This window comes from Anarhichas minor, unplaced genomic scaffold (assembly GCF_050575085.1).
Source record: "Anarhichas minor isolate MPS153535 unplaced genomic scaffold, ASM5057508v1 ptg000024l, whole genome shotgun sequence".
Classification (NCBI taxonomy): domain Eukaryota; kingdom Metazoa; phylum Chordata; class Actinopteri; order Perciformes; family Anarhichadidae; genus Anarhichas; species Anarhichas minor.
The window spans coordinates 12,153,667-12,177,498 of NW_027466470.1; the positions used below are offsets into that span (position 1 = coordinate 12,153,667).

Here is a 23,832-nt window from a genome sequence, read left to right on the forward strand (position 1 = left end):
TCCCTCTATTTTCTGCTCTACTTTGCTGTTGAGTTTGAGTTATTTGAAATAGCCTAACAAAATGGATCACATCGCCATCATTCTTGATGTTTCCTTCTCTTAGGCTTGCTGAAACTGTGCTTTCGTCTCAAAAAAGATGTACGCATGTGACAAAAAACCTGGAGATCAAAACCAGCCCAGGGATAAAGACGTGGGGATGTGACATAAATACATTTAATTAGTTTCACTTTGTTTGTCCCCAAGATTCCTCTTCTACAAAAGAGGCAAGTGGAGCTTTGTGGTCGATGTGATTCATTAAGCAACGTGCGCACCCGCCAAGTGTGCTCTGCTTCAACACAGTCTCACAGCAGTTGGTGAATCACTCACAACCGGCAATCTATTGGTTTGGTGTACAGGGACAAGCGCGGTCCATTTATTTGTTGCCGCTCGCAAACGACATTACAAAACGAAATTGAGGTTTAGGCATCAAAACCAGTTAGGTTTAGCAAAAACAGAACAGCTGGGCTCAAAATAACTACGATACAACAAAATGAATGTTAGGGTGAGGCAACAAAACCACAACAGGACGTTGAGACACGTGGTGCCGAACACTTGTCTCGTGGTTTGTTGTCCTCTGTCTATGTTTGTGTCTATGTACACAAAAGCAGTAGATGTGACAATTTCACACCCTGCCATGATACTGGGCTGTCTGTTTTGACATCATATTATACAAACAGTATAACGTCCACATAAAAAAATAGCAGTAGAAATACATTTGGTGGTGCATTGTAAACATTTCTGAAGGTATGTATATTCACTGATGAGACCAAAACACTTTTAAATGGATCTTTTCATGCTTTATCAAACTATTTTGTCTGTGATGTGCCACAACTTTAACAGGCCTACAGTATTGAATAATGGTCGAATAAATTTTGAGTGTGTGGTTTTAAACAGCAGTGACGACTGTCCTTGTTCGTGGTGCTGATTGTGTTGAAGGCGCTGACCTTGGTGCTGAAGTTTGGGATTCATGACATGCTGTCTTTACTTGTACTACTGGACAATATGTGGTTACACAGACTAGTGCTTTTTGTTTTAGTTAACCTGCCCAGCCTATTGAATTACAGGTAGTTATACTATTGTACACTCTAACAGCATATCACATTATCTCAGTTGAACATTGAGACCCTCCATATGTACTTAGCCTATAAATCCCAAATATATGTTGTTGTTTTTTTTATAGACGGACGTATAATGGTGAAGATAGAGCAAATTTATGCGGATTTCTTTCTTCTTTCCCTTTTTTTTTTTTTTTTAAACAAATGCAGGTGTTTAAAGTTGTCTGATCAGATGCTGACATTTGGGTCCTGTGTTTATTGAGTTAAGGCTGATATGGCGAGCAATGAAAAAGTATTGATTCTTTGGCAGTAGGCTAATGTGATACTGGGAACCCTGGGTCTCTGCGCTCACAGCACGCGCGTCACTCTCCTGACATCAGCACACAGCTTAAAATACCCGCAGCACCAACGGTGTCAACACAACCAGGCACACCTTCGTGTGGGCTCAACGGGAGACAAACACACTGCTGCAAACTAAACAGAAGAAGCACTTCAATGTAATGCACGTCATGCTCTCACAGGATAATTCGGGATGTAATGTTACAGCTAAAGATTTATTTTGATAAGCGCTCTATATTTACACAGGAAGTGTTGAAACATCGCGGAAAGTCCTCGCACTTAAACCCTTGTGCAGTGTTGGTTTAAATGATGATCAACGACACTCTTGCGTTTGGAGAACTGGACACGAACATTTCTGAGTCCCTGACGCCTCTCTCTCTCAGCCACAACCAAAGCGTGTTCCCTGCGCTCCGGCTAGAGTCCAAGTCTCTGGTCACTTCAGCCACGATGTTCGCCGTGGGTGTCCTAGGGAACATCATCGCCATCGTCGTGCTGTGTATCTCCAAAAAGGAGCAGAAAGAAACCACCTTCTACACTCTGGTCTGCGGGATGGCCATCACGGATCTGTTGGGAACATGCTTCACCAGCCCGGTGGTGATCGCCACATATGTGGCCAACCGCTGGCCAGGAGGAGTGCTGCTCTGCCACTTCTTCTCCTTCTCCATGCTCTTCTTCGGTTCAGCCGGGATGTCAATCCTGTGCGCCATGGCCGTGGAACGATACTTGGCCATAAACCATGCGTATTTCTACTCCCAGCACATAGACCGGACAATGGCGCGCTTTGCGCTGCTGGTCACCTACCTGGCTAACATTTTACTTTGCATTATGCCCAGTTTTGGCTTCGGACAGCACGTCAGGCACTTTCCCGGGACTTGGTGCTTTCTGGACTGGAGGGCGATGGATTCACTTGGAGCCTGCTACTCCTTCTTGTACGCCGGCGTGATGCTGGTGCTGATCGCAGTGACAGTTTTGTGTAATTTGGCAGTGTGCAGGTCGCTGGTGGGGATGAACCAGACGACAGGGATAGTCAGGACGGAGTCCTGTGAGCAGGGAGGATCACGTCGCCGCTTCCCCCGGCTGCCGTCGGTCACCTCAGCGGCGGAGATTCAAATGTTCTGGCTTCTGATCTTCATGACCATCGTTTTCCTGGTCTGCTCCATCCCTTTAATGGTAAGGACAACCGTTTTTTTTTATTACAACTGCCTATTCTATTACGATACGATACTTTGTATTATTGTTCTCTATTTTATTTGTTATCAAAACACATTTCTTACACATTCTCTGTCCATGTTTCTATCCGACAGGTGCGAATCTTCGTCAACCAGCTGTACGACCCTGCTTACATCTCTGCTGGGGGGAAGCCTGACTACCGGGGCGACATGTTGGCGATCCGCTTCGCCTCATTCAACCCCATATTAGACCCCTGGGTGTACATTCTGTGCCGGAAGAACCTGCTGCTAAAAGGCTGCGAGAAGCTGAAGAGGACAGTGGCCCGCGTTAAAGACGGTCGTGGTGACAACATCGGTTGGGTAGCAGGTCAACACTCCCCTCCGTCTTTAAACAGTAATGACACCAGCTACGCGTCATTACGCACAGCCTGCTACAGGAACGACGTGGAACTCCGGGTGACCATCAAGAATACATCTTTTACAGACTTTGCGAGGAGGCAAGCATGGGAGTACGACACCACCCGGGTCAACTTCCACCCGTTCAGCGTCGAGTCCACCGCGATCCTCGGGTGTGAAGAGGAGGCAGCATCTTCCAAACAGGAGGTGGCGCTCAAGTCGTCTCCAGGACGCAGCGAAACGCCGCTGCTGTCCGCGCACATTAGAAAAGTGGACATTGTCACCTGCACGTTCAGCACACCGAGTTCATGTCAGTCAGCGAAATGCCTTTGATAAACAAGTGTTAGCTGCCAACATCTGTTTAAAATGTCTTCAGAGTCGGTCAGCTGTTTCATCTGCACAGAAAACGTTTTAATTCAACTGTGAGCAAAACCAACGGTGCTAGTGATACAATCCACACCGGATCTCTTGAGATGATTTCTAACCACATAAGGGCCATGTCAGCTTTACAAAAAAGAATACCCACAAATGACCATATCAATAAGAATACTCACCGACTGTTACCTTGAATCTTGAAGAAAACTTTGTTTTCCTCGCATGCCTCCGCGATGAACGGGGAATCAAAAACGGGAGAGAAGTCTTGGTGATTTGGAGCAAATGGAGACCAGGTTTAACAACTTTAAAACAATATCAAACAGTCGTTTACAAACTCCCACACAACTTGTGCAGTATAATCCAACTCTCCTTTATTTAGTCGGAGGCTCGCTAACTACTTCCCAAACACACGCATCTTCGCGAAAACCTTACTTTTTGAAACACTTCCGTGCAAGTCCGGGGTCTTTTCTCCGTATTATGATTCTCTGTTCACCGTGGGGGCATGCAAGGAAAAGCATTAATTCAAGGTAACACGTGGTGAGTAATTGACTATTACAAATGGTAATGTTCAGGCTGAAGTATTCCTTTAAATGAAACAGTACTTCTCAGTCAACATCAGCACTCGGTCATCATACATCCCTCTTAAATGATTTAAACTGCCGCACAAAGCTCTCTAAATTGAAGCTTTGTTTTAAGGTTAAGTGATCCAGTTGAGGATGTGCATCTCCTGCATCTTTTTCATATCAACCAGAATATGTCTCCATTCAGGTGAGTTGCAGAAAAACACATGACCCCCAACCTACTTCAGCTTTAAACTGTATGTACGTGAACTTAAATCTGACCTTTAGCCACAATTGTAGTGGAGTCTGGTTTGCTTTATAATAAGACTTCTGCTGAAAGGACACAGAGAACTGTGATCATTTCCAAACATGGAAATATAATCATACCCCATGGGTACAAATAAAGGGTGTGACACTCAGAAGAGTTTGATACACTGTATGAATCCATATGTGCCATTCACAATATATACATATATATATACATATGTATATATTCATGTGTTGTTACATTTGATTTGATACTTTTGCTGTAAGCTATATGACCTTTGGTGTTTGCTTCATGTGTTGTTGGATCCGTGCAGAAAAATAAAAAAAGCACAGAAGACAGCACACCGCTGAATTTGACCTGTTCTGCTGGTTCAAACGCAGGAAATGATCGAGCAGACATTCTCCGGTTGAGCAGACAGGCGGCAGGCGAACGACGCTACCCAGGGCACAGGTTCACATTTTAATGTTTATTTTAGACCAGCAGGTGGCTCTATGACATAATAAGTCCCCTTTAAATTGAACTGAAAAAAGTAGCGGTGTTGATCCTGCTCACATGAAAAAAATCATTATGGCAGTTAAAAGTCTTCAAGTGAAGCAAACAGTGACACGATTTATATTAAAAAACTTTATTCTCTTAGAGGATAATGCCATACAAAAATAAAGAAAACCTTTTATAATAATAATAATAATAATGTGACATACAGGGAGCGTTTAACTGAATGGAAATCACCACTTTAAGATGAAAAACAATGAGGTCCTGCAGTGTAAATGTTTTTTCTTGTTTGCTGTACATCCACTCTGAACATGTGAGGTGCTCTTGAGAAAACAACATGTATTAGATATACCACATCATTTCAATGTCGGTCAATTTGTTTCTGGTGATCTGTTATACGGATTTTTTAAAGTGTCTGTGATCGCATGTAAGACAGAATGTAAGCTTTTGGATTGTTGTTGTTTTTTTATCTTTTATAAAATCACAAGTCTATTGCATCCAATCTAATTCTGCCCAGAATCATCTGTCCAGTCCAGGTTTATGAGGTGTTGGATAAATGTGGAAATGCACCTTTAAAAAAAACATACGTACTGTATCCAAGCAGAAGTAACATGAAATGTAAATCGGCAATAAATAGATATTTATCTACAATATAGAGTTAATAAAACAGCTCTCATATGAAGCTATAATAAATAAATAATTTATCAGAAATAAATATATGTTACTTTTATACAGTAATACATGAAGATGCATGGCATCCATTTGGCTGAGTTCACCTGAACATAGAAACGGTATAATGTAATGTCCCTGTTTTTATGTGACAAAAATGATATACTTTTGGGAGGAGCTGATGTCACTGTGAGTAAGTAGTGAACATCATATCAGTCTTTTCTTTTGTCAGAATATAAAGGCAGTGACAGTCCTTTAATTGCGTCTTCCCCTTTATATCTCTTGAGCTTCAGCCTTCAGGCCTCGTCCATTTAAAAGCAGAACAGTCGTGTTAACTGGTCTGGAGTGTCCTGCATTCAGCTGAAAACAATGAACTCTTGGAAGACGCAACAATAAATCCAGGCTGTGATTCCCTGATGACTTCCCCCTCACTCTCTGATTTTGACCATTGACATCAATCGTCCAGCTGCACCCAGACCCTCGTCCTCAACAGGAGATAGGCCACAGGAAGCCAACAAGTGGCCTCCGTCACTTCCTTGCTCTGTGTGTGTAACAGCGGCGCCCTCTGGCTTTTCCCTGTACCCGGGCCGTCCACACCCTGAGCCTCTTGACTCCTCTCTGTTCAGGATGTGTGACACCCCTCCCAGTCACCTTCTCCCTCGTTCACGTCTTCAGCCCATACACATGCAGCTGGCTGCTGATAACGACTGTATAGTCCTCCACGTGGTCTGGGCGTCCATGAAGGAAACCGGCTCGTACCGGTCGGGCCGGCAGCAGGGGTGGCTGCTGACCTTGCGGGCGGTGCGCCGGGGCAGCGAGCCGTTCTCCAGCAGCGCCTTCAGTGCCAGGTCGTAGTTTGTTCTTGAAGACTGGCAGGAGCCAACGCAAAACTTGAAGAGGACAATCTCATCCGAGTCAAACCCCAGGCCCAGGTCCCGAACCTTCATCTCTTTCTTCTCCACACGGCAGTCCCTGCTGCTTTGCTTCGGCTGTCTGCTCTTACCTTTACCCTTTCTATCTACTCTCCCTGTCTCTTCCTCTTCCTCCTCTTCTTTCTTCTTCCTCTTCTTCTTTTTCTTTGGTGATCCCTGGGGTTGAGGTTCTGAGGGGTCAGAGGAGCGGGGAGAGCGCCCCGCCCAGCGACTACTGGGATGGTCATCCACCTCGTCTATTACAAAGGGGTCTAAAATGGAGAAAAAAAGAGGAGTGGCAGGCAGAGAGAGAGTTACATGAAAATTAATACTTATACAAGAAATTATGAGCAATAACATGCAAATGATCGTGCTAAATCTAAAATGTCACTTCTACCTTTTGACTTAAAAAGACTTGTCGCCCTTTAAATCTCATGCAAATATATTTTAATGATTGAAATACAGAGCAGATCCCCGGACTCATGCCCTCTTTCCACTCTAATGCTGTCTGGGGAAGCAGATGTGCTGTAAATTACACTTCCACAAGAGCATTAGTACCATATAGAGTGTGCCAAGTAGAGTAAGGTTCACTGTCGTCTTCCTGCTCCTCGTCCTCCACCACCTCTGGCAGCGTCACAGGAAGCTCTCTCTCCTCCTGGCCTGCCAGCAGGCCCACAGCAGGGCCCGAGTCTGATCCCACACCAGCAGAACCAGCTTTCATATGAGCTCCTTCCACTAGAGGCAGCAGAGAGAGCAGCACCCAGAGCAGCACCTACAGGAGACAGAAGTCACATGTTAGCTGACAAAAGGAGGAAGCTTTAACATTCACTGATATTGTTTTAGTACTTTATAAAATTGATAATTCTTTCATCTGTGATAATTGATTTTTAGGGTGACAATTTGTAAACATGATATATTCTCACCTTATAAAGCTGACATGATGAAACTGTTAAGCAATTGAGTGTTTACATGTCCAGCAGGCGCAGAGCTACATTAGCATTTTCTTTCTTTTCTAACGTTTAATACAGAAATCTTGATTTGTGCCACTTTAAATGGATTTATAAAGACACATCGTACTAAAATACTTAAGTTACAACGGTTCTGCTGTCTAGATTGTCATATTTAGCAAACAGGATATAACGTGTTAACTACAGAGCTTTAGAGGTGCTGGTAGTTGTATTTGTATCTGCATTTGAACAGAGCTATAGACTAGCTGTGTTTTTGCTGAGCTAAGCACCTGCTGACTGACATGACAGTGACATCGCTCTCATCTAGTTCAGCAACAAAGCGAATAAACGTTATTGCCAAAATGTAAAAAGTATTCTTTGAAATGGGGACGCATTGTTCTCAGCTATTTCTAGAAAGTTAAGAATCACAGAGTGGTGCTCTGCTGTTGGCTTTGAGCTCCCTTCTTTTTCTTTCAAAGAAAAGATGAATCGTCTGTTTGGTCATCTGCTTTCGTGGTAACCATGTACTTAATAACAAAACTATGTTGACAGAGTGCTTTACAGATATAAAAACAACTAATACTTATATGAGAACATACGAGCTACAGCAGTACTTTGTGTTCGGCCTATTGCATCAAAGGAGATTTCACTTACTCTTCCATAGTACTAAAGTCAAATAATTGCTGTCTTTCTGCGCTGGATCAATCTTCGTCTACTGGCTTAGAATTTAGCAACGAAAGCTTCGACGATGACATGGTTTTATGGAAAGCTTAGTTCTGAGCCTTTGTGGGGATGGATTTCATTAACAATTTATACCCACACATAACTCATCCTCTGGTTATGATTATTTGTAGCAATGGTGATTTCATTATGAGGCAAATACGAAGAGTGAGAGAAAGATAGAGATGAGGAAGAGATGGAAAGTACAGAAAGTGACAAGAAAAAGCAGAGGAGGAAGAAGAAGGAGAGGAAATATTCAGGTTACTTTCTCGATGTCTGTTTCTGACAAACCTTGGCTTTTGCTGACATTACAGAGGTAATCTCCTGTCTAGCCTTCCTCCGAACTCTCCATCTGGTCCCACCTGCAGAAAGAGAGAAAGAGAGGAACGTAAGAACAAGAACAAGGCTTCACTCTGTCGACTTTGCTCCTCCCAGAACTTCCCTTGAAAAGGTTAACATAAACTAAAGGCACAACATGCGGGCAATATGATGTCTTCACATTCACAATAATCCAGATACTGTAATAAACAAAAACAGCCCAGTGGGCCCCAGAGCGAGCCGACATGTCACATAAATCACGTCCTCAATGCACGAGGCCGCCGTGTTTGTTGCTGCTTCAGTAAAAGATCAGTGTTTGCTGCCAGCTAGCGTGGCTAGTGTCGGCTTGTCGGTTCATACATCCATGCAAACGGCCCTGGTCCGGCAACAAAAGGCAGCATCTGCGATATACACTTGTCAAAGGCATTCTTCAGGGTTATTCCTGTGGCAGAGGTACAAGCAGGGGGAACCAGGCATAGCGAGAGCACTTCGCGGAGGTCCCAGACAAAAAAAGACACACAAATGCAGGTGACAGGTGATAAGAAGTGTCACGGAGGCAGATGTTTATATATAGTACGTGCAGTTTTGAGGATTGCGCTGGCTGCAGAGCAACCACACATCCCATAACATGAGGTCATGAGGGTGTTTTGTGGCCCCCAAAATGCTCAGCTCAGCTCAGAAGCAGTAACTTTATACGTTTCTCATCTATCTCGCATCAGCTCGACAGAAAAGTATTACGACAGGACAAGTCACAGGATCGCGAAGTTATTAGGATACATCCTCTGGACACAATGAACATCCGTACAAAACGACATGGCAATCCATCCAAAGTTTGTTGAGATATTTCAGTCTGGGCCACTGTGACGGTGATGCAGCCAGTAAACACGGCTGGCTATATTTCAGTGAATCATTAATTCCAGTGGTTACCGACCTTTTTGGCCGGTGACCCCTTAAAATGGAAATGTTTACTTCTCCTCATCACCGGTTGCATAAAGTCTGTGTACTGGTTGTGACCAGTTCAACCAATGTCTTTTCTTTTTCATTTGAATGCTTTCTAGAAGGCTGCAAATTAAGTTAGCATGCTTGCTCACCAATCAACTCAACAATTCTGCAATAATGTCGAAACCTCTTTAAATCTGCCATGAACCATTTCTTTTGGAAACAACCATCTGCCCACAGATACTTCCACCATCTTTGAAACCACATCTGTCATCTCTAAGATGCTTTGCATAACCTTTGCGCTGAACTACAGCAACACCGTGCGGCCGTAGTAACGTATTCAAGCATGTCTTTGTAGATCTCGCCGATATGTAGTGTACCATGTTTATATAACAGTCAAAAACAATCCTTGCAGTTCTGTCTGTGCAATGAGATGGAAGACTGACAAAAGGTTACAGATCACAGGTCACGATAAGACCTGTTGCAATCCTGCGTGTTGCAGCTGAAGCGATCCAGTCGAGGTTGAACAAAGTTACAGACACTGAGGAGGGGGAGAGGGAGGGGAGAAAACGTGGGCATAAATCAGCCTAACAGACAGAGTGCACGCCACCGCTGCAACCTAAAGCCAAACTGTACCGACTCCTCCATCTCCCTTCGTCTCTGAGCTGATTTAAAACCTATCAGCAGTGCGAGGCGCGACAGAAGAATAAAGGTCCTGGCTGGGTCTACGGAGAGGTGCCATTCTGAGTCCTTAACACCACAGCTGGGAGTGTTTAGCCCCTTTTAGATCAGCGAGCTGGGAGTCTACGTGGGCCTGTCTGCTGGTTCATTTCACTCCGGCACTCTGGAGCTGTTTACAGCCTGACGCCTCCAGCCTTTTCTGGGATGAGGTGGGTGGGGAAGTCGAGGGCTGGAGAGAAGGAGCGGGACGCTGGTCCTGAAGAGCTCCAGACTGACACGAGACTACTGATGGTGTGTACACATGCAGTTTCAGATCCAACGGCGTGCGTTTCTATGTGTTTAGAAAGCTGAGCACGTGTTTCTTCCTTGTTTGGCTGATTAAAGTCTTCGGTTTGTCCATCAGGCTGGATGTCTGCAGCAGGGAGAGTTCTTGTCTCCTTCCATTTGCATTGTTGGTCCTCTGCGCTCCAGTTGTTGTTCACAGTTAATTAAGAGGGAAAGCCCTCCCGAAGCAACTACAACCCATAAAGCAGCTACTATTCCCAGAGCTTATTCTGCTGCTCTGAATTGCTTTTACAAATACTGTTTAAGTGCTTGGACAGGATGGATGTGGATTTAGTTTGAGGGATATCTATGAGGTAAAAGAACAGGGTATCCACGAGCACGAACACGAGCACCAGTTTTCACTAAAGCAGGGATGTTAAGAGAGCACTTGGACCTTCATCTTACAACCATCATCTGACATCCACCTAAAGCAGTAAATACATATTTGGACAAAATTGAGATCAGTATATGTGGTAGAAATGTGGGATTTATTTTGGGGGGGGGACCATACGGTGACCAGTCGTCATGGTTTGTCCTGGATTGTACCCGTTTCAAGCTGGGTGTCCCAAGTCCCTACAAGTGTCTTGGTTTTCAACATTCACTACCAATTAGTCACAGTTTTCACCACAATTGATATAATTATTTAAAAAGTTTTCAGCGTTTGCATAGACGTTTATCATGTTGTGTCCCACTCATTGTTACCCAATTTTAAAAAAACAATGCACCACGCATCTGAATTGAACACTGATTTGACAGCTGTCCACGTCCTTCCGCGGGGCAAACACTGATGACATGTTATCTGAAACGGGTGACTCAGGAGGAGAATCTTTATTATATCCTATTAATTCATTTATAGACCACAGAGAGGTCTGTGCTGATTTGCTTCAAAAAATGATAGCTGGCAGAGAATTTGTCACAGTCGGCTATTTAGCCAGCAGCCTGCATGCGCTTGGGCACACTGACAAATACTTTGGTACCTGACACTCTATAATTATTTTACAACAATGCAATTATTTTGTTTTGGGTTCAATAATGTACCATAAAATAAACTATGTGTTGGAGGATTCTGGAATCCTGCGCTGAAATAATTGTCCCCCATTCGGATGAAAATGCTGTTGGTGCGTGAATAAGCACATAAGTGTGCACAAAAGTGTGGTAAACTTAAGGGTCCCGGTTTAGGGGTTAGAAAATATGACATTGACCTGAAGTAGGATCGAATCGTTGCAAAATTGTGGCATGCAATAGTGTGCTGGCGTTTACTTTTTATTTATCAGCCAAGAAAAACACCACAGAGGTACAAACCAAATAACTGCGAGCTGATAAACGACTAGCTGATGAGTTAGCCTGAGCTAAAGCTAATTCACCCACAATGTCAGGCTTCCTGTAATAACAAAAAGATGCTCCCAATATGTTGATTCAAGTTTTTTGGACCACATTTTATAATCGAATGGAGAAAAAAGTAACATAAACTAAACCTGCTGAAAACTAGCAGCAGTGATATTCCCATGATTTGTTGTGGTTATGCTTCATCACAAGTCAAAATGTATTTCATTTAAGATGAATTTATTAAACTAGCTTATTAGTTTAAAAACACATTTCTCTTGTGCACTTTAGATTGTCCAAACATAGATCTAAAAGTGTTTTGTTTTAGGTCACAATGATTACATATTCTTTGCTAAGACCATAACTTCAAACTGTTTTTCTCAACTTCACAGTGTCTGCTCTCTGCCTTTTTTAGGCTGTATGAATAATGCATTAATTCCATGTATATTACTATCAAAGATAAATAATTCAGACTCTTATTAATACTGCTATTTTCAACAGAGAAACATCTTTGCTAGGAAAAGAAGCAGGGTGAAATAACAAACGTGTTTCCGATTAGTGATCTTGGTGCCTACTGTATACCATTACATCCTCAGACTTGAGCTTTGCCCACAGAGGCTCCATAAACCTCTCACGTTGTTAAAAAAAAAGAAAAAGAAAGAAAGAAAGCTCCGAGCTGTGCAGTGTTTCGCCTCCCTCTAAAAGCCAAACTTCTCTGATAATGACCTCCTATTAGAGACACACTGTTCTCTGCCTGTGAGCGTGAGCGTGTGCACATGCACGAAATGATCTGACCTCCAGCTTTAACCTGTCACTACCGCGGTGCCTGATTGCAGGAGCGAGGAGAAAAACAAGAGTACAGTAAATCACCTCTGGCTCAATAAAAGACACCTGCAGTGTAAGAGGAGATGCAGGAGAGAACGGCAGAACACCAGGAGAGCCGTCTGATCACTACCAGACACTGAGAAACCTGCGGAGGTCCCACAAAACGTGATATCTGCTGTACTTACATGTGCCCCAAAGCTCTGCATATATGCATCCAGAGTAGTGTGAAAATGTGTTGTGTAGCTTTGCTTTAATCTTGCTTGCGAAGTTCCATTGACAGTGGTCCATTCAGAGTGTAACCTTGAATTCTGACTTGTTGAATGTTTTTTATCCTTATCCGAGGGAAGAAAACATATTTTTTGCTTTATGGTAAGTACACGTTTTTAAAACATTACTATGTTGTTAAGGAGTCATATTCTCCTGCACTTTCTTCTTAATCCCATCCTACTGTTTCTGCTTTCCATCATGCTTCATTTAAAGCTTCATACACATCGAATGTCTTTTTCTCTTGTTTAATGTGCTAAAACAATTTCACTCTCCAGCGGTTAAGGACAGCATGCCTTATATGCGAGGCCGCCACAAAGTCAAAGGAGTAAAAGCTAGAGGAGGAGCGATAGAGAGGAGATAATAATAATTTTAATACATCACATGATAAGAGGAGAATTAAAAAACAGAAAATGGGTTATTGTCCAGGGGAAAGAAAAATGAGAAAAAGTTAATTGAACCATTGAATGGGAGAAGTCTTAGGGCAGAGATAAAGTGAACAAAGGGAAGCGAGGGAATGACAAAATGAGAGTGCAGAAAGAGAGCGCAGACTGAAGCCCGGTCAGTCTGTAATCCCATAATCCCTGGCAGGCAGGCAGGATGTAATTGCTCGTTAGTGCCAGTTTCCACTCTGAGGCCTGCCACTGCTTTAAAACCACAGAGCGCCGGCGAAATGAGAAACAGATAGCAGATCCCATGCCTCGGTTCAGATAGGTGGGGAGGCCCCCCACCCGAAACACCCACATATGTGCACACATGTGCTTTTTCTGCTTCCTTTTTCTCGTAATCCTTTCTCACAAAAACACACAAGATACACAACATCTTTGTCACTTTCTCACGCTGATTTAGCATTACATTACAGTCATTTACCAGACGCTTTTATCCACAGCGACTTACAATAAGTCATGTCTCAGCACAAGCACACATACATGGGGAGAGGGCTAATCAGAGGTGTGGACACTACACAGCCTGGAGGATGATGGTGAAGAGAGGAATTAATCTGTATGACTTCACTCCTCTCTGTTTCTCCCACCAAGAGGTTTCATTAACTGACTGACAACATCTGAGCCTGTAGGTGTCTGGGATTCTTTCAGGCCAGTATGAGACAGAAAACATGCAGGGAGAGAAACTCTGAGAGGAATAATCTGTCAGGAGCAGGGTGACTGACAGATTATTATTATTATTAGAATAACACGGGCCGGGTTGAGCTGGGTTTGACTCCATCTATTAATGACGGCCTGTCGGTCCAGACGGCAATATCTCAGCGACGATTGGACGGATTGCCTTGAAATTTTGCACAGATGTTCAAAGTCCCCAGAGGATAAATCTTACTGACCTTTGTGATCCCCTGACTTTTGGTCTTTCTATCACCACCATCAGGTCAACATTTCAATTCGTCCCATATTTTAGTTTAAAATCACACACCTGCAAAATTAAACCTCAGCATTGTCGTTGTGAGGGTGTTAGCATGCTGAAGTTAGCATTTAGCTCAACCACCGCTGATCCTACAAACAGCTTCACAGAGACGCTAGCGTAGACTCTTAGTCTTATTGTTGAGACTAATCGTCAGATGGCGGAAAATTGCAAATTATTTTTATAATTAATTAAACGTTTTATTAATTTATCCACCAATAATAAGTCAAATGTTCCACTTACAGTTTCTAAAATGTGAGGATTGGCCGCTTTATAATATTGTAAATGACAAAAAAAATATGTATCTTTGGACTATCTCAACTTAATGATTAATCAAAATTGTAGTAGTACAATACATTATTTTATAAGTCATGAGCCATGAATCATTCGCATAACCAGATTAAATTCATATCAACATTTAAAGCTGCTGTCGTCAATATTTCTTTAATAAACCATGGATCAAATGACCACAAATAATGCGAAAGAGGGAGAAAGATCACCTAGCTCTACGGTTCCCCTCAGCTCTACGGAGCGTTTTAATGTCTTTAAGCACATTGTTTTGGTTTAAAGGCCACTCTACTGTTCTGGTTCCCTCTCACCGCTCTCATCAGCCTGTTTCTTTTCCGGCTGCAGCAGGCAGCCATTTTCAATGATCAGACATCGGAAGAAACTAGCTGGTGAACATAATGGAGCATTTAGCAGGTAAAGACCCAGATATGCCCCTCATGAGAGGATGAAGACCAATATAGAGCAAAAGGAAAGTAAATATTGAACTTACATTTATCAAGTAGACCGACACACAACTCCAAATGACTAACATGTTCACGTGATCAACTTCATAACATGATAAGATGTCGATGATGTGCTTACAGCTTGTTAGCCAAACAAAGAAATAAAATGAATGCAGATTTAAGATACATTCTCAATATTATGGTGATTATTTTGCTGATTATCTTATTATGTGCAGGGATAACTAGCCACAGATTATGGAGCACAATAGATCTTTCAAGCTTTCCTTGTCGGGTTAAACAGTCCAACCTGGACCTCATTAAAAGTACCTATTAGAGGCAAACTTATTGGTTGCCGAATGATAAACCTGAGTGATCAGTGATTTACTCGACTGACCCTGCAGCTTTCTCTCCACACTAAAGAGAGGAGCTCTGGAGAAACGTGTCTAAGGGTTTTTAGTGGGATAAAGGAAGTGATTTTAGTGGGGAACATCGCGTTTGAAGAGTAACAGTTCTGGTTTAACGCCCTCACGCGTGCAAGTTCAAGTTGCCAAAAGGTGCTTTGGAGTGTTACTGCAGGTCATCAAAGCACCGGGATCAGCGGGTCACAACAAGCTCGGTAAAATACGAGTTTCCACGGGGCATTAAAGTGCTCTCTGTCCAGCACATTAACCTCGATCTGCAACCATGATGGCATTATTACTGCAGACAGACAGACAGACAGACAGAGAGAGAGAGAGAGAGCGAGAGAGAGCTGCTGTCATCATCTCAGCCACTAGAGGAAACAAGTTCTCACTGTGAAGCTGCTATAGACAAACCCCAGAGGGCTGAGGCTGTAACAGAGTTCACAGCAGAGGAAACTGACCGATATATAACAGGACTGGCCATGTATTTGCCAACTAAATAGAGTTGTAAGTCGTGAAATTAGAGTATCTTGATTTAGCTGCTCAGATATCTTAGACAGTCACCTGATGTTTCCAGCTGGCTGGTTTCCGATATATGCACCTTAAACTCTTCCTTTGTGTTAATACATTTCTGATCTTATCCATGCCGTAGCCTACTAATCACTACTTCTTTGGTAAATTTGCCAAATCTGTTACTGTTGTTGTTGGTACTCTGTCACCTCCCGCCAGGAGCTCATGGCTTCCCTCTATTCATCCCATGACTGTTTCCATCAACCTGTCAATAACATTTGAATTAAACAAAAGTGAAACTGAACTACAGTCATTCTTCCAACAGTGCATAAGTCAAAGTGTTTTAGAGTCCCTGTAACCTAATAATTTAGGGGATACTTATGTGATCAGCGTTTTGTGAGATCTCCTCATCTACTGATTTGTGATGAGAAAAGAAATGGATAAGTAGTGTATTACAGCATGAACAGCTGTAGTTAAAGCATATTATACTTATTTGAATAGCTTACTTATAACATGTCTTTTAATGGTTATGATAAGGTGCTCACCTAAGACGGTAAATTCAGCTAGCTCAGTAATCTGTTTTAAAGCTGCGTTAATCAATATCTTTATATTAACAATGGATTAAAGCACTAAGTGTGAAGTGTAAAGGGTCTCGAACCCGACTCTGTAGTTTCCCTCTCGGCTCCATGCTGAGCATTTAAGTGTCTTTTATATCACTGTGTTGGTTTCAGGCCCCAAAATTTTACTGTTTTGGTTCTCTCAACGCTCTCGCCAGCCTCATTTAACAGCCTGCAGCTGTTCCTCTGTCCTACCTGCACAACACCAAACTGCAGGCAAAGTTAGTGACTAGCTGGTGAACATAGTGGAGCAATTAGCAGCTTAAAAGCCAGATATTTCCTTCAGGAGTTGGTGGAGACAAAAAACAGAGCTAAAAGGAGAATGGAAACTGGATTTACATTTTTCATTTAGACACAAACATGACTGCAAATGCTCTGCATCTGCTAGATGTAGGTAACCAATTGGTTCCTAACACGGTTGCGAAAATACGAAAATTAGACAAAGTTGTTGCATTGGTTTTCTGAACTGAAACTGAAAGCAAGGAGTGATGTTTCTAGTAGGAAGTGTCATGAACCCGCTGTAGATTTTCCACATCAGCTGTAACTTCCCCAAAGACCTCTACAAGATTAAGCGTACAGGGTCAGTGGAAAGTTTAGCTAATGTGCAGTTAGCACTAATTAGCCACATAGAAACCTACAGTGCAACAGAGTTATAAGAGTCTTGTGACCCAATCAGCTAAATTAGACGGGGCACCACCATCAGTTTTCCCATGAGTGCCGAGATAAAGACAGCCTCCTGATGCGACACATCTGTGTCCTCACCGTCTCGCTCTTCCTCACTTTGTTTCTCGCTAAGGAAGTTTCTCCAGTGTCCCTGACCCTATAACCAAATTCCTGCCTGATTAAGTTGGTTTTACAAGGGAACCACAGAGAGAGCGCTTGGGTGAGCCTCACCTTAAATGGGAACACAATTTAGCCGTGTTGGAGCGATGATCAGAGGGTAGGATTTCGCTTTCCGGTGGTTGTGAAAGTGACGGCGCATAAAAAGGCCGCAGAGACGACAGAGGGAAAGAATGGAGAGGGATGAAGAGGGATGAAGAGGGATACACAGAAACCACACATCAAACACAGAAAAAAAAACTGCCTTTCTGTCTCTTCCTGCCTATTTCTTTCAAACACACTTTGTAAGACTGAAATACCCACAACATAGTGGCTTTACTCACGCACACACACACACACACACACACGCACACAGAATCCCTCACCTTTCATACAAAACCACATATACACAGTTACCCACTGAAATCCCCTCTCCCACCCTCGCGACCTTTTCCTGCTCCCATCTCATGTTGTTATTTCTCCAAATTAAGCCCACACTGAGCCGGGAGTAGCACTCAGAAACGTGGCCATCTGTGACACACGCACGCACACACACACACACACACACGCACACACACAGGTCATTATTAGTGTGTCTTGTGGGTGAACCAGCGCTCTCCAAAGTGTTTCCGTGTCGCCCGCTCGCGCCCCAGACAGACTGGGTTTAATGACCTGGCCTGATAGTTCAAAGCAGCCCTCAGACGCTATGATTAATGAATCTGACCTGCTAATTTCAGAAGAATACAGCTTATTGTATTAAAAAGCGCTCTCACAGACACAAACACAGCGCTGGGCTAGTTAACATTCTTCTGCGTTTTGAGAAACAGTTGTTTCAAGGAGGGAGATTTGACGATAAGGACAGGAGTCTGCTTTACGTTTCATCAGCGGCTCCAGAAGTATTAACTGCTGCTTTGTTCCAAATAATCTCAGCTGTTTGAACTTGAAGAAGCCAAAATGCTTAACAACAACAAAACAATTCAAGATCAGAGACAGAAATAATTCCCTCTGTGTACTTACACAAGATTGTCCACCGCTACAAAAAGCGAGGACCTAGAAAACATAAGTAGCATGGGAGACATTTGTCTGAAGGAATACATCTAACAAATTGAAATTCCTTTTTGTCAGATCATGCCTCCTTCAATTTGCCCTGAAGGAATCACTGTGGTTCGCTGCGTACTCTAAGCACTTCCAGATTGGAGTTGCCCTGTGGCACTTCAGGTTGCATAATCAATCTCTCTCACTGCACTCTCTCCATTAGTGCTGGGACAAAACAACCAGAGTAACGTTACACACCGAGGCTGAGGCACAGCTGAGGATGAGGCTCCCTGCGCAGCGCACACGTCTGTCTTTTATTGACAGATCTCCACTAATCTGAAAGGGCCGTGCCCTCCTTTATAACTGGTGAATATTTGAGGAGCAAAGCGCTTGAATCTGTTGCTTGTAGGATTGAAACCTGTCATTGTGTTTGATGATGCGCCTTAACATTTTGTGCCTGTAAGCAAACCGTTCATTTCACCATTTCCATTAAGGTCAGTCCTACTTTTTCTTTTGGAGACACTTCTTTTGTCTTTGTTCCATCTTTTTACAGAGCAATTACAGTTATAACACAAGATTCAGAACCGAGAATCGTGTCTCGTAACAATCTATGAAGTGCTATGAGAATGACTGATCCTGAAATGTACACATCCATCAGCTGGATAAAAACAAAAACGGTAAAAAAAGGCAACTTGCTAAACATTGAAAGTATACTGTAATGTTTGTTTGGTTGTTTTTCTATAGATTAATTAGATGGCAACACGTTAACTTGTGCTTTTATAATCTCATGATCCACACACAGGGGGAACAAATCCAGATTGCATATTTTGTGCTTGCTTCCTATTTAAATAGGGACGTTGAACAAAGAAGAGTATCGATTACAACAAGTGAGGTGCCTTTGGTCTTGGCTAGTAAACAATATTACAAACACATAGCATTATTAGGCTGTGAAGCTTCAGTAAAGCATCAGTTATGTTCAATGTGATTCTCATGCTGGTTGAATACTAAGGGTTTTGAGTGTCATTTGGCAGGCTAACCTATTTATTTTAATCTTTCTTACGCATTTTTTGTGGGTGTTTGAAAATGTTTCATCCATCTATCTTTCTACAGTAGCCCATAACGGACCAACCAAACACTGGCTTTAGAGGGCCATTCAAGAATTTGGTTAAATGAAAACAAGGTCAGCCAAAAGATGCAATATTATTTAGTTCTACATATTGTTCTTTATCGTTTTTGGAATATTTAATGAGCTCTAAAAGTAACTGAATTTGTTGTTACTCTCCCCTTGGTTATAGGGTGAGGTAGCTACATGTTGTGTTTTTCTTTGCAAATTTGACGGGAAAGATGCAATCTTCTGGGTTTTATTTTGAAAATGGCTCAGAGTCTTTAAGGAAACACATGAAAGTAATATTTGAAAGCTTAGTGTGTAATGAAGACCACTGGACGAGGAAGACAAACAGCCTGTTTTCAACCACAATGGCTCTAAACATCTTTATGAGGATGCTTTAAATAAGTGGTTATAAGAATAACTTATTTGATAATTTTAATCACGAGTGGTCAACCAACTCTCTGTGTGTCTGACTAGCAGCACAGAACACCATGAGAGCAAGAAAGAGTCAAACCCATAACACCAGCAAACACAACGCTAGCTCTCGTAAAACCACATGCCAGTTAAAACAAAACAGACCACACATCAGGAGGCTGCTGGTAAAGAGAACACGCCGGCCCGCTGTACCTGACCCTCGGCAGGGCCGCTGACCCCGTGACCTTTGACTGGAGGAAGTGAAAGCTGTGGCAGCGTGACGGGGGAGTGCGAGATGCCTGAAGCAGAGGCGATGCTCTCATGTTCAGCCTGAGAACAAACGGGCGATTTTGAACGACATGAGTAAAGAAAAACAAGGTTGTTTCACGACATGCTTTCGCACATTTCACAGGCATTGAGTGGGGGACGCCTGCTGGGGATGTGTGACATGTCTCAGGTGATGCCAAAGCTCCCACCAACACACTCACAGAATCCCAAAGTACAACAGCTTTGAGAGGAAGAGACGAGAAAAAGAAAAAAGATAAAAAGCAGGATTTAACTCTGAACATCAGAGGCCTGCCGTCCTCCGACTGAGCCTTGTCTGCGTGCATGAGTGACATTGTATGTACATGACTCAGTGAGTCAGTAGGCCATTGAGTCAGAGAGAAAGCATGAAAGTTCAATGATGCATCATGCAGTTTCATTTACATTTTTTTGAGGACAAATTGCACATTTTGGGATGGAAAGTGTACAGAAACCTGGAGCTGTGGGTGTGCCAATAAAACAGAGTTCAGAGCGGGTTCATGTTCACAAAGCTGAAGCAATCAAAAGTTTCATCTGAAACTGCAAAGAAATGTGTTCGACTTCCAGCACGTCAAAGCACCTGAAGCTTAAAAGACTTGATCTGCCACTGATCCCCTCAGAGGTACTGGAGAGGAAGGAGATGGTTGCGGCTGAAAAATGTGTGTAAGTGTGTGTGTGTGTCTAGCACTTTGATATTTAGATTTGCAGCCCACCACAGAGGAGGGTCACACTGGAAGACTTGCCGACTGCCACCGTTTCCTCCTCATCCATAAAAGCACACACACACACACACACACACACACACACACACACACACACACACACACACACACACACACACACACACACACACACACACACACACACACACACTTTGATTTATATTTTTCCACAATTCAGAGTCACCTCCCTGCACCTTGTAAACACGTCAGACCATGAATCACAAAACTTCACTTCATAAAACACTGAGAACAAACACCTCCTCCATCCTCCTCCCAGACTGCATTTCACAAACGCTCCCGATAATCACTAAATGAAGTCCAGGTCACAATGACGCCCAGAGTCAGAGGAGCCTAAAACAGCTGGCAGGTGCGTGCAGGGAGGTTTGGAGCTCAGCAAAAAGCCGCTGATGTGAAAAGAAATCAAAGATCAAACAGCCATGTCAGTGTTGTCACAGCAAACATAAAGACAAGAAGAGCGCAGGTCTGGTTTCACAGCATCGCATAAAGATATCCAACAATATTCTTCTAAACAGTATTGTCTTATATCCCTATAGACAATTTAACAGAATCTGAATGGCGCCTTACCAGCTGCCCTGTGCGCATTCTGCTCCAAGTGCGCGCAGGAGGGGACAGGAGAGCCGCTTCTTCCACGCTGGGCGCAGCTCATGTTGTTGGCTATCCATACGCTGCGATGTGCCATGTTTTACACCTTATTGTCACGGCTCGTAAGTGTTCAGAGCACGCTGTCTCCAATGAGGCTGAAGCAAACATGAAGAATCCATCTAAAGCGGTTCTGCTTCAACGCAAGAGGCGCCTCCTCCTCGTTTTTTTATGCGGCCGAAATCCTTTTTTTTCTGGCCCGTGTCCTGTCACGGTTTCATGCAGAGTCTCAGCAGCCTGGACAAGAACAGAGAGTGGTGAATACAGACTGTCGGCCTGCGAGCTAAAGTCATACTATCCATCTCTCGAGTTTTATAGTTTTAAAGCGTGAGTGGAATATTCATAACAAATGTCCAACAAATATCCTGAAGCAAGTGTTTAAAAAAAAAAATCAGATGCTTCTGCGTAAAACGAACCCTAGCTCATTTTCTTCATCTTTCACTTCCTATGTTCAAGAAAATCCTAAAATATCTCCAACTCTAATGGAAATGAATGAAGTTGTCTCAAACGTATTTATTTTTAATCTATGTGCATTTTAAGAAAGAACACGAGACCAAATGACATTTGCAGAGACGGAAGGCAATCCGGGTCAAGAGAATACACTTATATAAAAGCTAGTTAGGTAGAAGTTTGTTTGCAGTGACATAAACACTGCAACACGGCGACCGAGAGAGAAGGAGAGACAGTCAAACAGTTAGAAGTGTAAAACATGTTTGTCCTCAATTTGCTACTCGTGCCGTCTACCGGCTGACTCACGTCCAACCATCGTTTAATGAAATGAAGCAAGTTTTTCAGGCATGACTCCCCTCTTCCTACCTCCACTAACCTGTTCAGTCTTGCCTCCAAACAGCTTGTATGGTTATTGAGTAAATAACACCGCGGGAAATTTCTCACAACATGTTCTGCGTCACTTTAAAGTGAAGTCAAGGTCGATAGAGTGTCACAGCGTCAGAGGAGACACTCTGCGCGGTCTCCTAATTTAGGAAGAAAGTCTTGTTTCCTTCTTGTTTGACGCGCCAGCTGGTCTTAAAGAGGATTTGAACGTGAAGAAAAAGCGCTGCTCTGTCGGTCAAAATGTTTCTTAGACATAAAAGGTCCATGCGTCACGCTTTTTACGCAGCTACAGTCCGCGTCTCCAAGTAAGCTTCTGTTTTTTTTTTGGTTTTTTTCAGTAAAACTCTCTTACTGTGGTCTCAGGTATCCAGTTATCAGAGACTGTGCCGCTCCGGTGTCTTCAGGAGTCTACCACACAGCGACTAAACGGTCTACAATGCCTCACAGGACTGGAGGCTATGCGTAAAAACAGCGCGCCGCTCTGCCTGTCAGATATTTTGTGAAACCGGAGAGCGGTGGCCGCTGTACAAAGTGCTGTGATTTTTCTTCCCCATCCACATAGCTCAGATGTCTTTTTGTTCCTGCGCTGGGAGGAGGGAAGAAGGGAGGGAGGGGAGTGATTGTCACACAGGACGGTCATGGAGCTTTTCAGGAAAAGTGTTCCAGTGGAAGAAACCGTCGAGTGACATCTGTCCTTCAGTGTTTACACTCCCTGACTCATAAATATCGAGTGTTTCACTGTATTCCACGTGTGGGTGTGCACACACATACAGTGCAAGCATGGATAGACACACATGCATGGATGGATTATGAGACAACGGCCCTTGGGTACCGACTAAAAGAGACACAAAAGGACAACAAAAGAGGCAGCCATGTCTCTTTGTGGCCAATTTGTATCTCTTTGTAGTCGTTTGTATCTCTTTGTCATCGTTTAGTGTGTCTTTGTGGCCGTTTTGCATCTCTTGATTGATTGACTTTCCAACAAGAAACATTAACAGTCACTTCAAACAGAGGCTCTGGTCCAGGGGGGCCACTGACCCCTTGGGCCACCGGGCCTGTGGCCCTGTAGGCCCATGTATGATTGATTGATTGCACTCACGTGTAGGTAGGCCTGGACACACACGTCTATACACACACTCATGTGTGTTTGCCACCCTGCAATGTGTCACCTGCTGTCGACCTTGAAGGATGGGCAAAGTGAGTACTGGAAGTAAGTGAAGGTCTCTGCCGTCAGACCTACAGACCTACAGACCCCTGCCCCAGCAACCAGGCACCTTCCACCGGCCAAGCTCCCAGCCACTCTCCACCCCGCCACTTTGCAGGTTGGTCTCATTTTGTACTGCCACCCCACTCCTCCCACCCACCCTTCGGCGCATGGAAAGGCCCTCCGGCTGAGGCACTCCCTGCAGGGCAAACACTGAGGCCCGCCGAGCACAAAGGCTGGGTAAACAGCTCCTTAGCTTTCCTCTCTGGGCCCACTCTCCACGTCGAGGCAGAGACAAATGCAGGGAGGATCCCTGGTCTCATGGCTCGGCGCTATTAATAGTAGAAACCAACAAGGCAACAATGCACACAGCTGAGGTGCATGACATGCAGGAATGTACCATCACAATATAAGGATGAGCTTAATAACAACAGGAGGGAAGAGAGA

At 43.5% G+C, this 23,832-nt stretch overlaps 2 protein-coding genes across 2 annotated transcripts; one reads left to right on the plus strand and one right to left on the minus strand.

The window, feature by feature from the left end:
* Positions 1 to 928: 928 nt before the first annotated feature.
* Positions 929 to 4,655, plus strand: ptger4c (prostaglandin E receptor 4 (subtype EP4) c). Its single transcript, XM_076098547.1, has 2 exons — positions 929 to 2,603; positions 2,738 to 4,655. Exons 1-2 carry the CDS (start codon positions 1,740 to 1,742, stop codon positions 3,329 to 3,331), a joined length of 1,458 nt encoding a protein of 485 aa, XP_075954662.1. The 5' UTR covers positions 929 to 1,739; the 3' UTR covers positions 3,332 to 4,655.
* On the minus strand, positions 4,304 to 23,506 carry LOC142956804 (uncharacterized). Its single transcript, XM_076098548.1, has 4 exons — positions 21,273 to 23,506; positions 8,232 to 8,302; positions 6,832 to 7,045; positions 4,304 to 6,545 (listed from the first exon to the last, which is right to left on the minus strand). The coding sequence occupies exons 1-4, from the start codon at positions 21,385 to 21,387 to the stop codon at positions 6,034 to 6,036; spliced, it is 912 nt and encodes a 303-aa protein (XP_075954663.1). The 5' UTR covers positions 21,388 to 23,506; the 3' UTR covers positions 4,304 to 6,033.
* Positions 23,507 to 23,832: the final 326 nt, after the last annotated feature.

What these genes read in the sequence shown, in the direction of transcription:
- ptger4c (XM_076098547.1), top strand. Translation starts at nt 1,740, where the DNA reads ATGATGATCAACGACACTCTTGCGTTTGGAGAACTGGACACGAACATT. An exon ending in TCTGCTCCATCCCTTTAATG is followed by an intron (nt 2,604 to 2,737) that starts GTAAGGACAACC and finishes TCTATCCGACAG; the next exon opens with GTGCGAATCTTCGTCAACCA.
- LOC142956804 (XM_076098548.1), bottom strand. Translation starts at nt 21,387, where the DNA reads ATGGCACATCGCAGCGTATGGATAGCCAACAACATGAGCTGCGCCCAG. An exon ending in TAATGTCAGCAAAAGCCAAG is followed by an intron (nt 7,046 to 8,231) that starts GTTTGTCAGAAA and finishes TGTCTCCTGTAG; the next exon opens with GTGCTGCTCTGGGTGCTGCT. An exon ending in TACTTGGCACACTCTATATG is followed by an intron (nt 6,546 to 6,831) that starts GTACTAATGCTC and finishes TCTCCATTTTAG; the next exon opens with ACCCCTTTGTAATAGACGAG.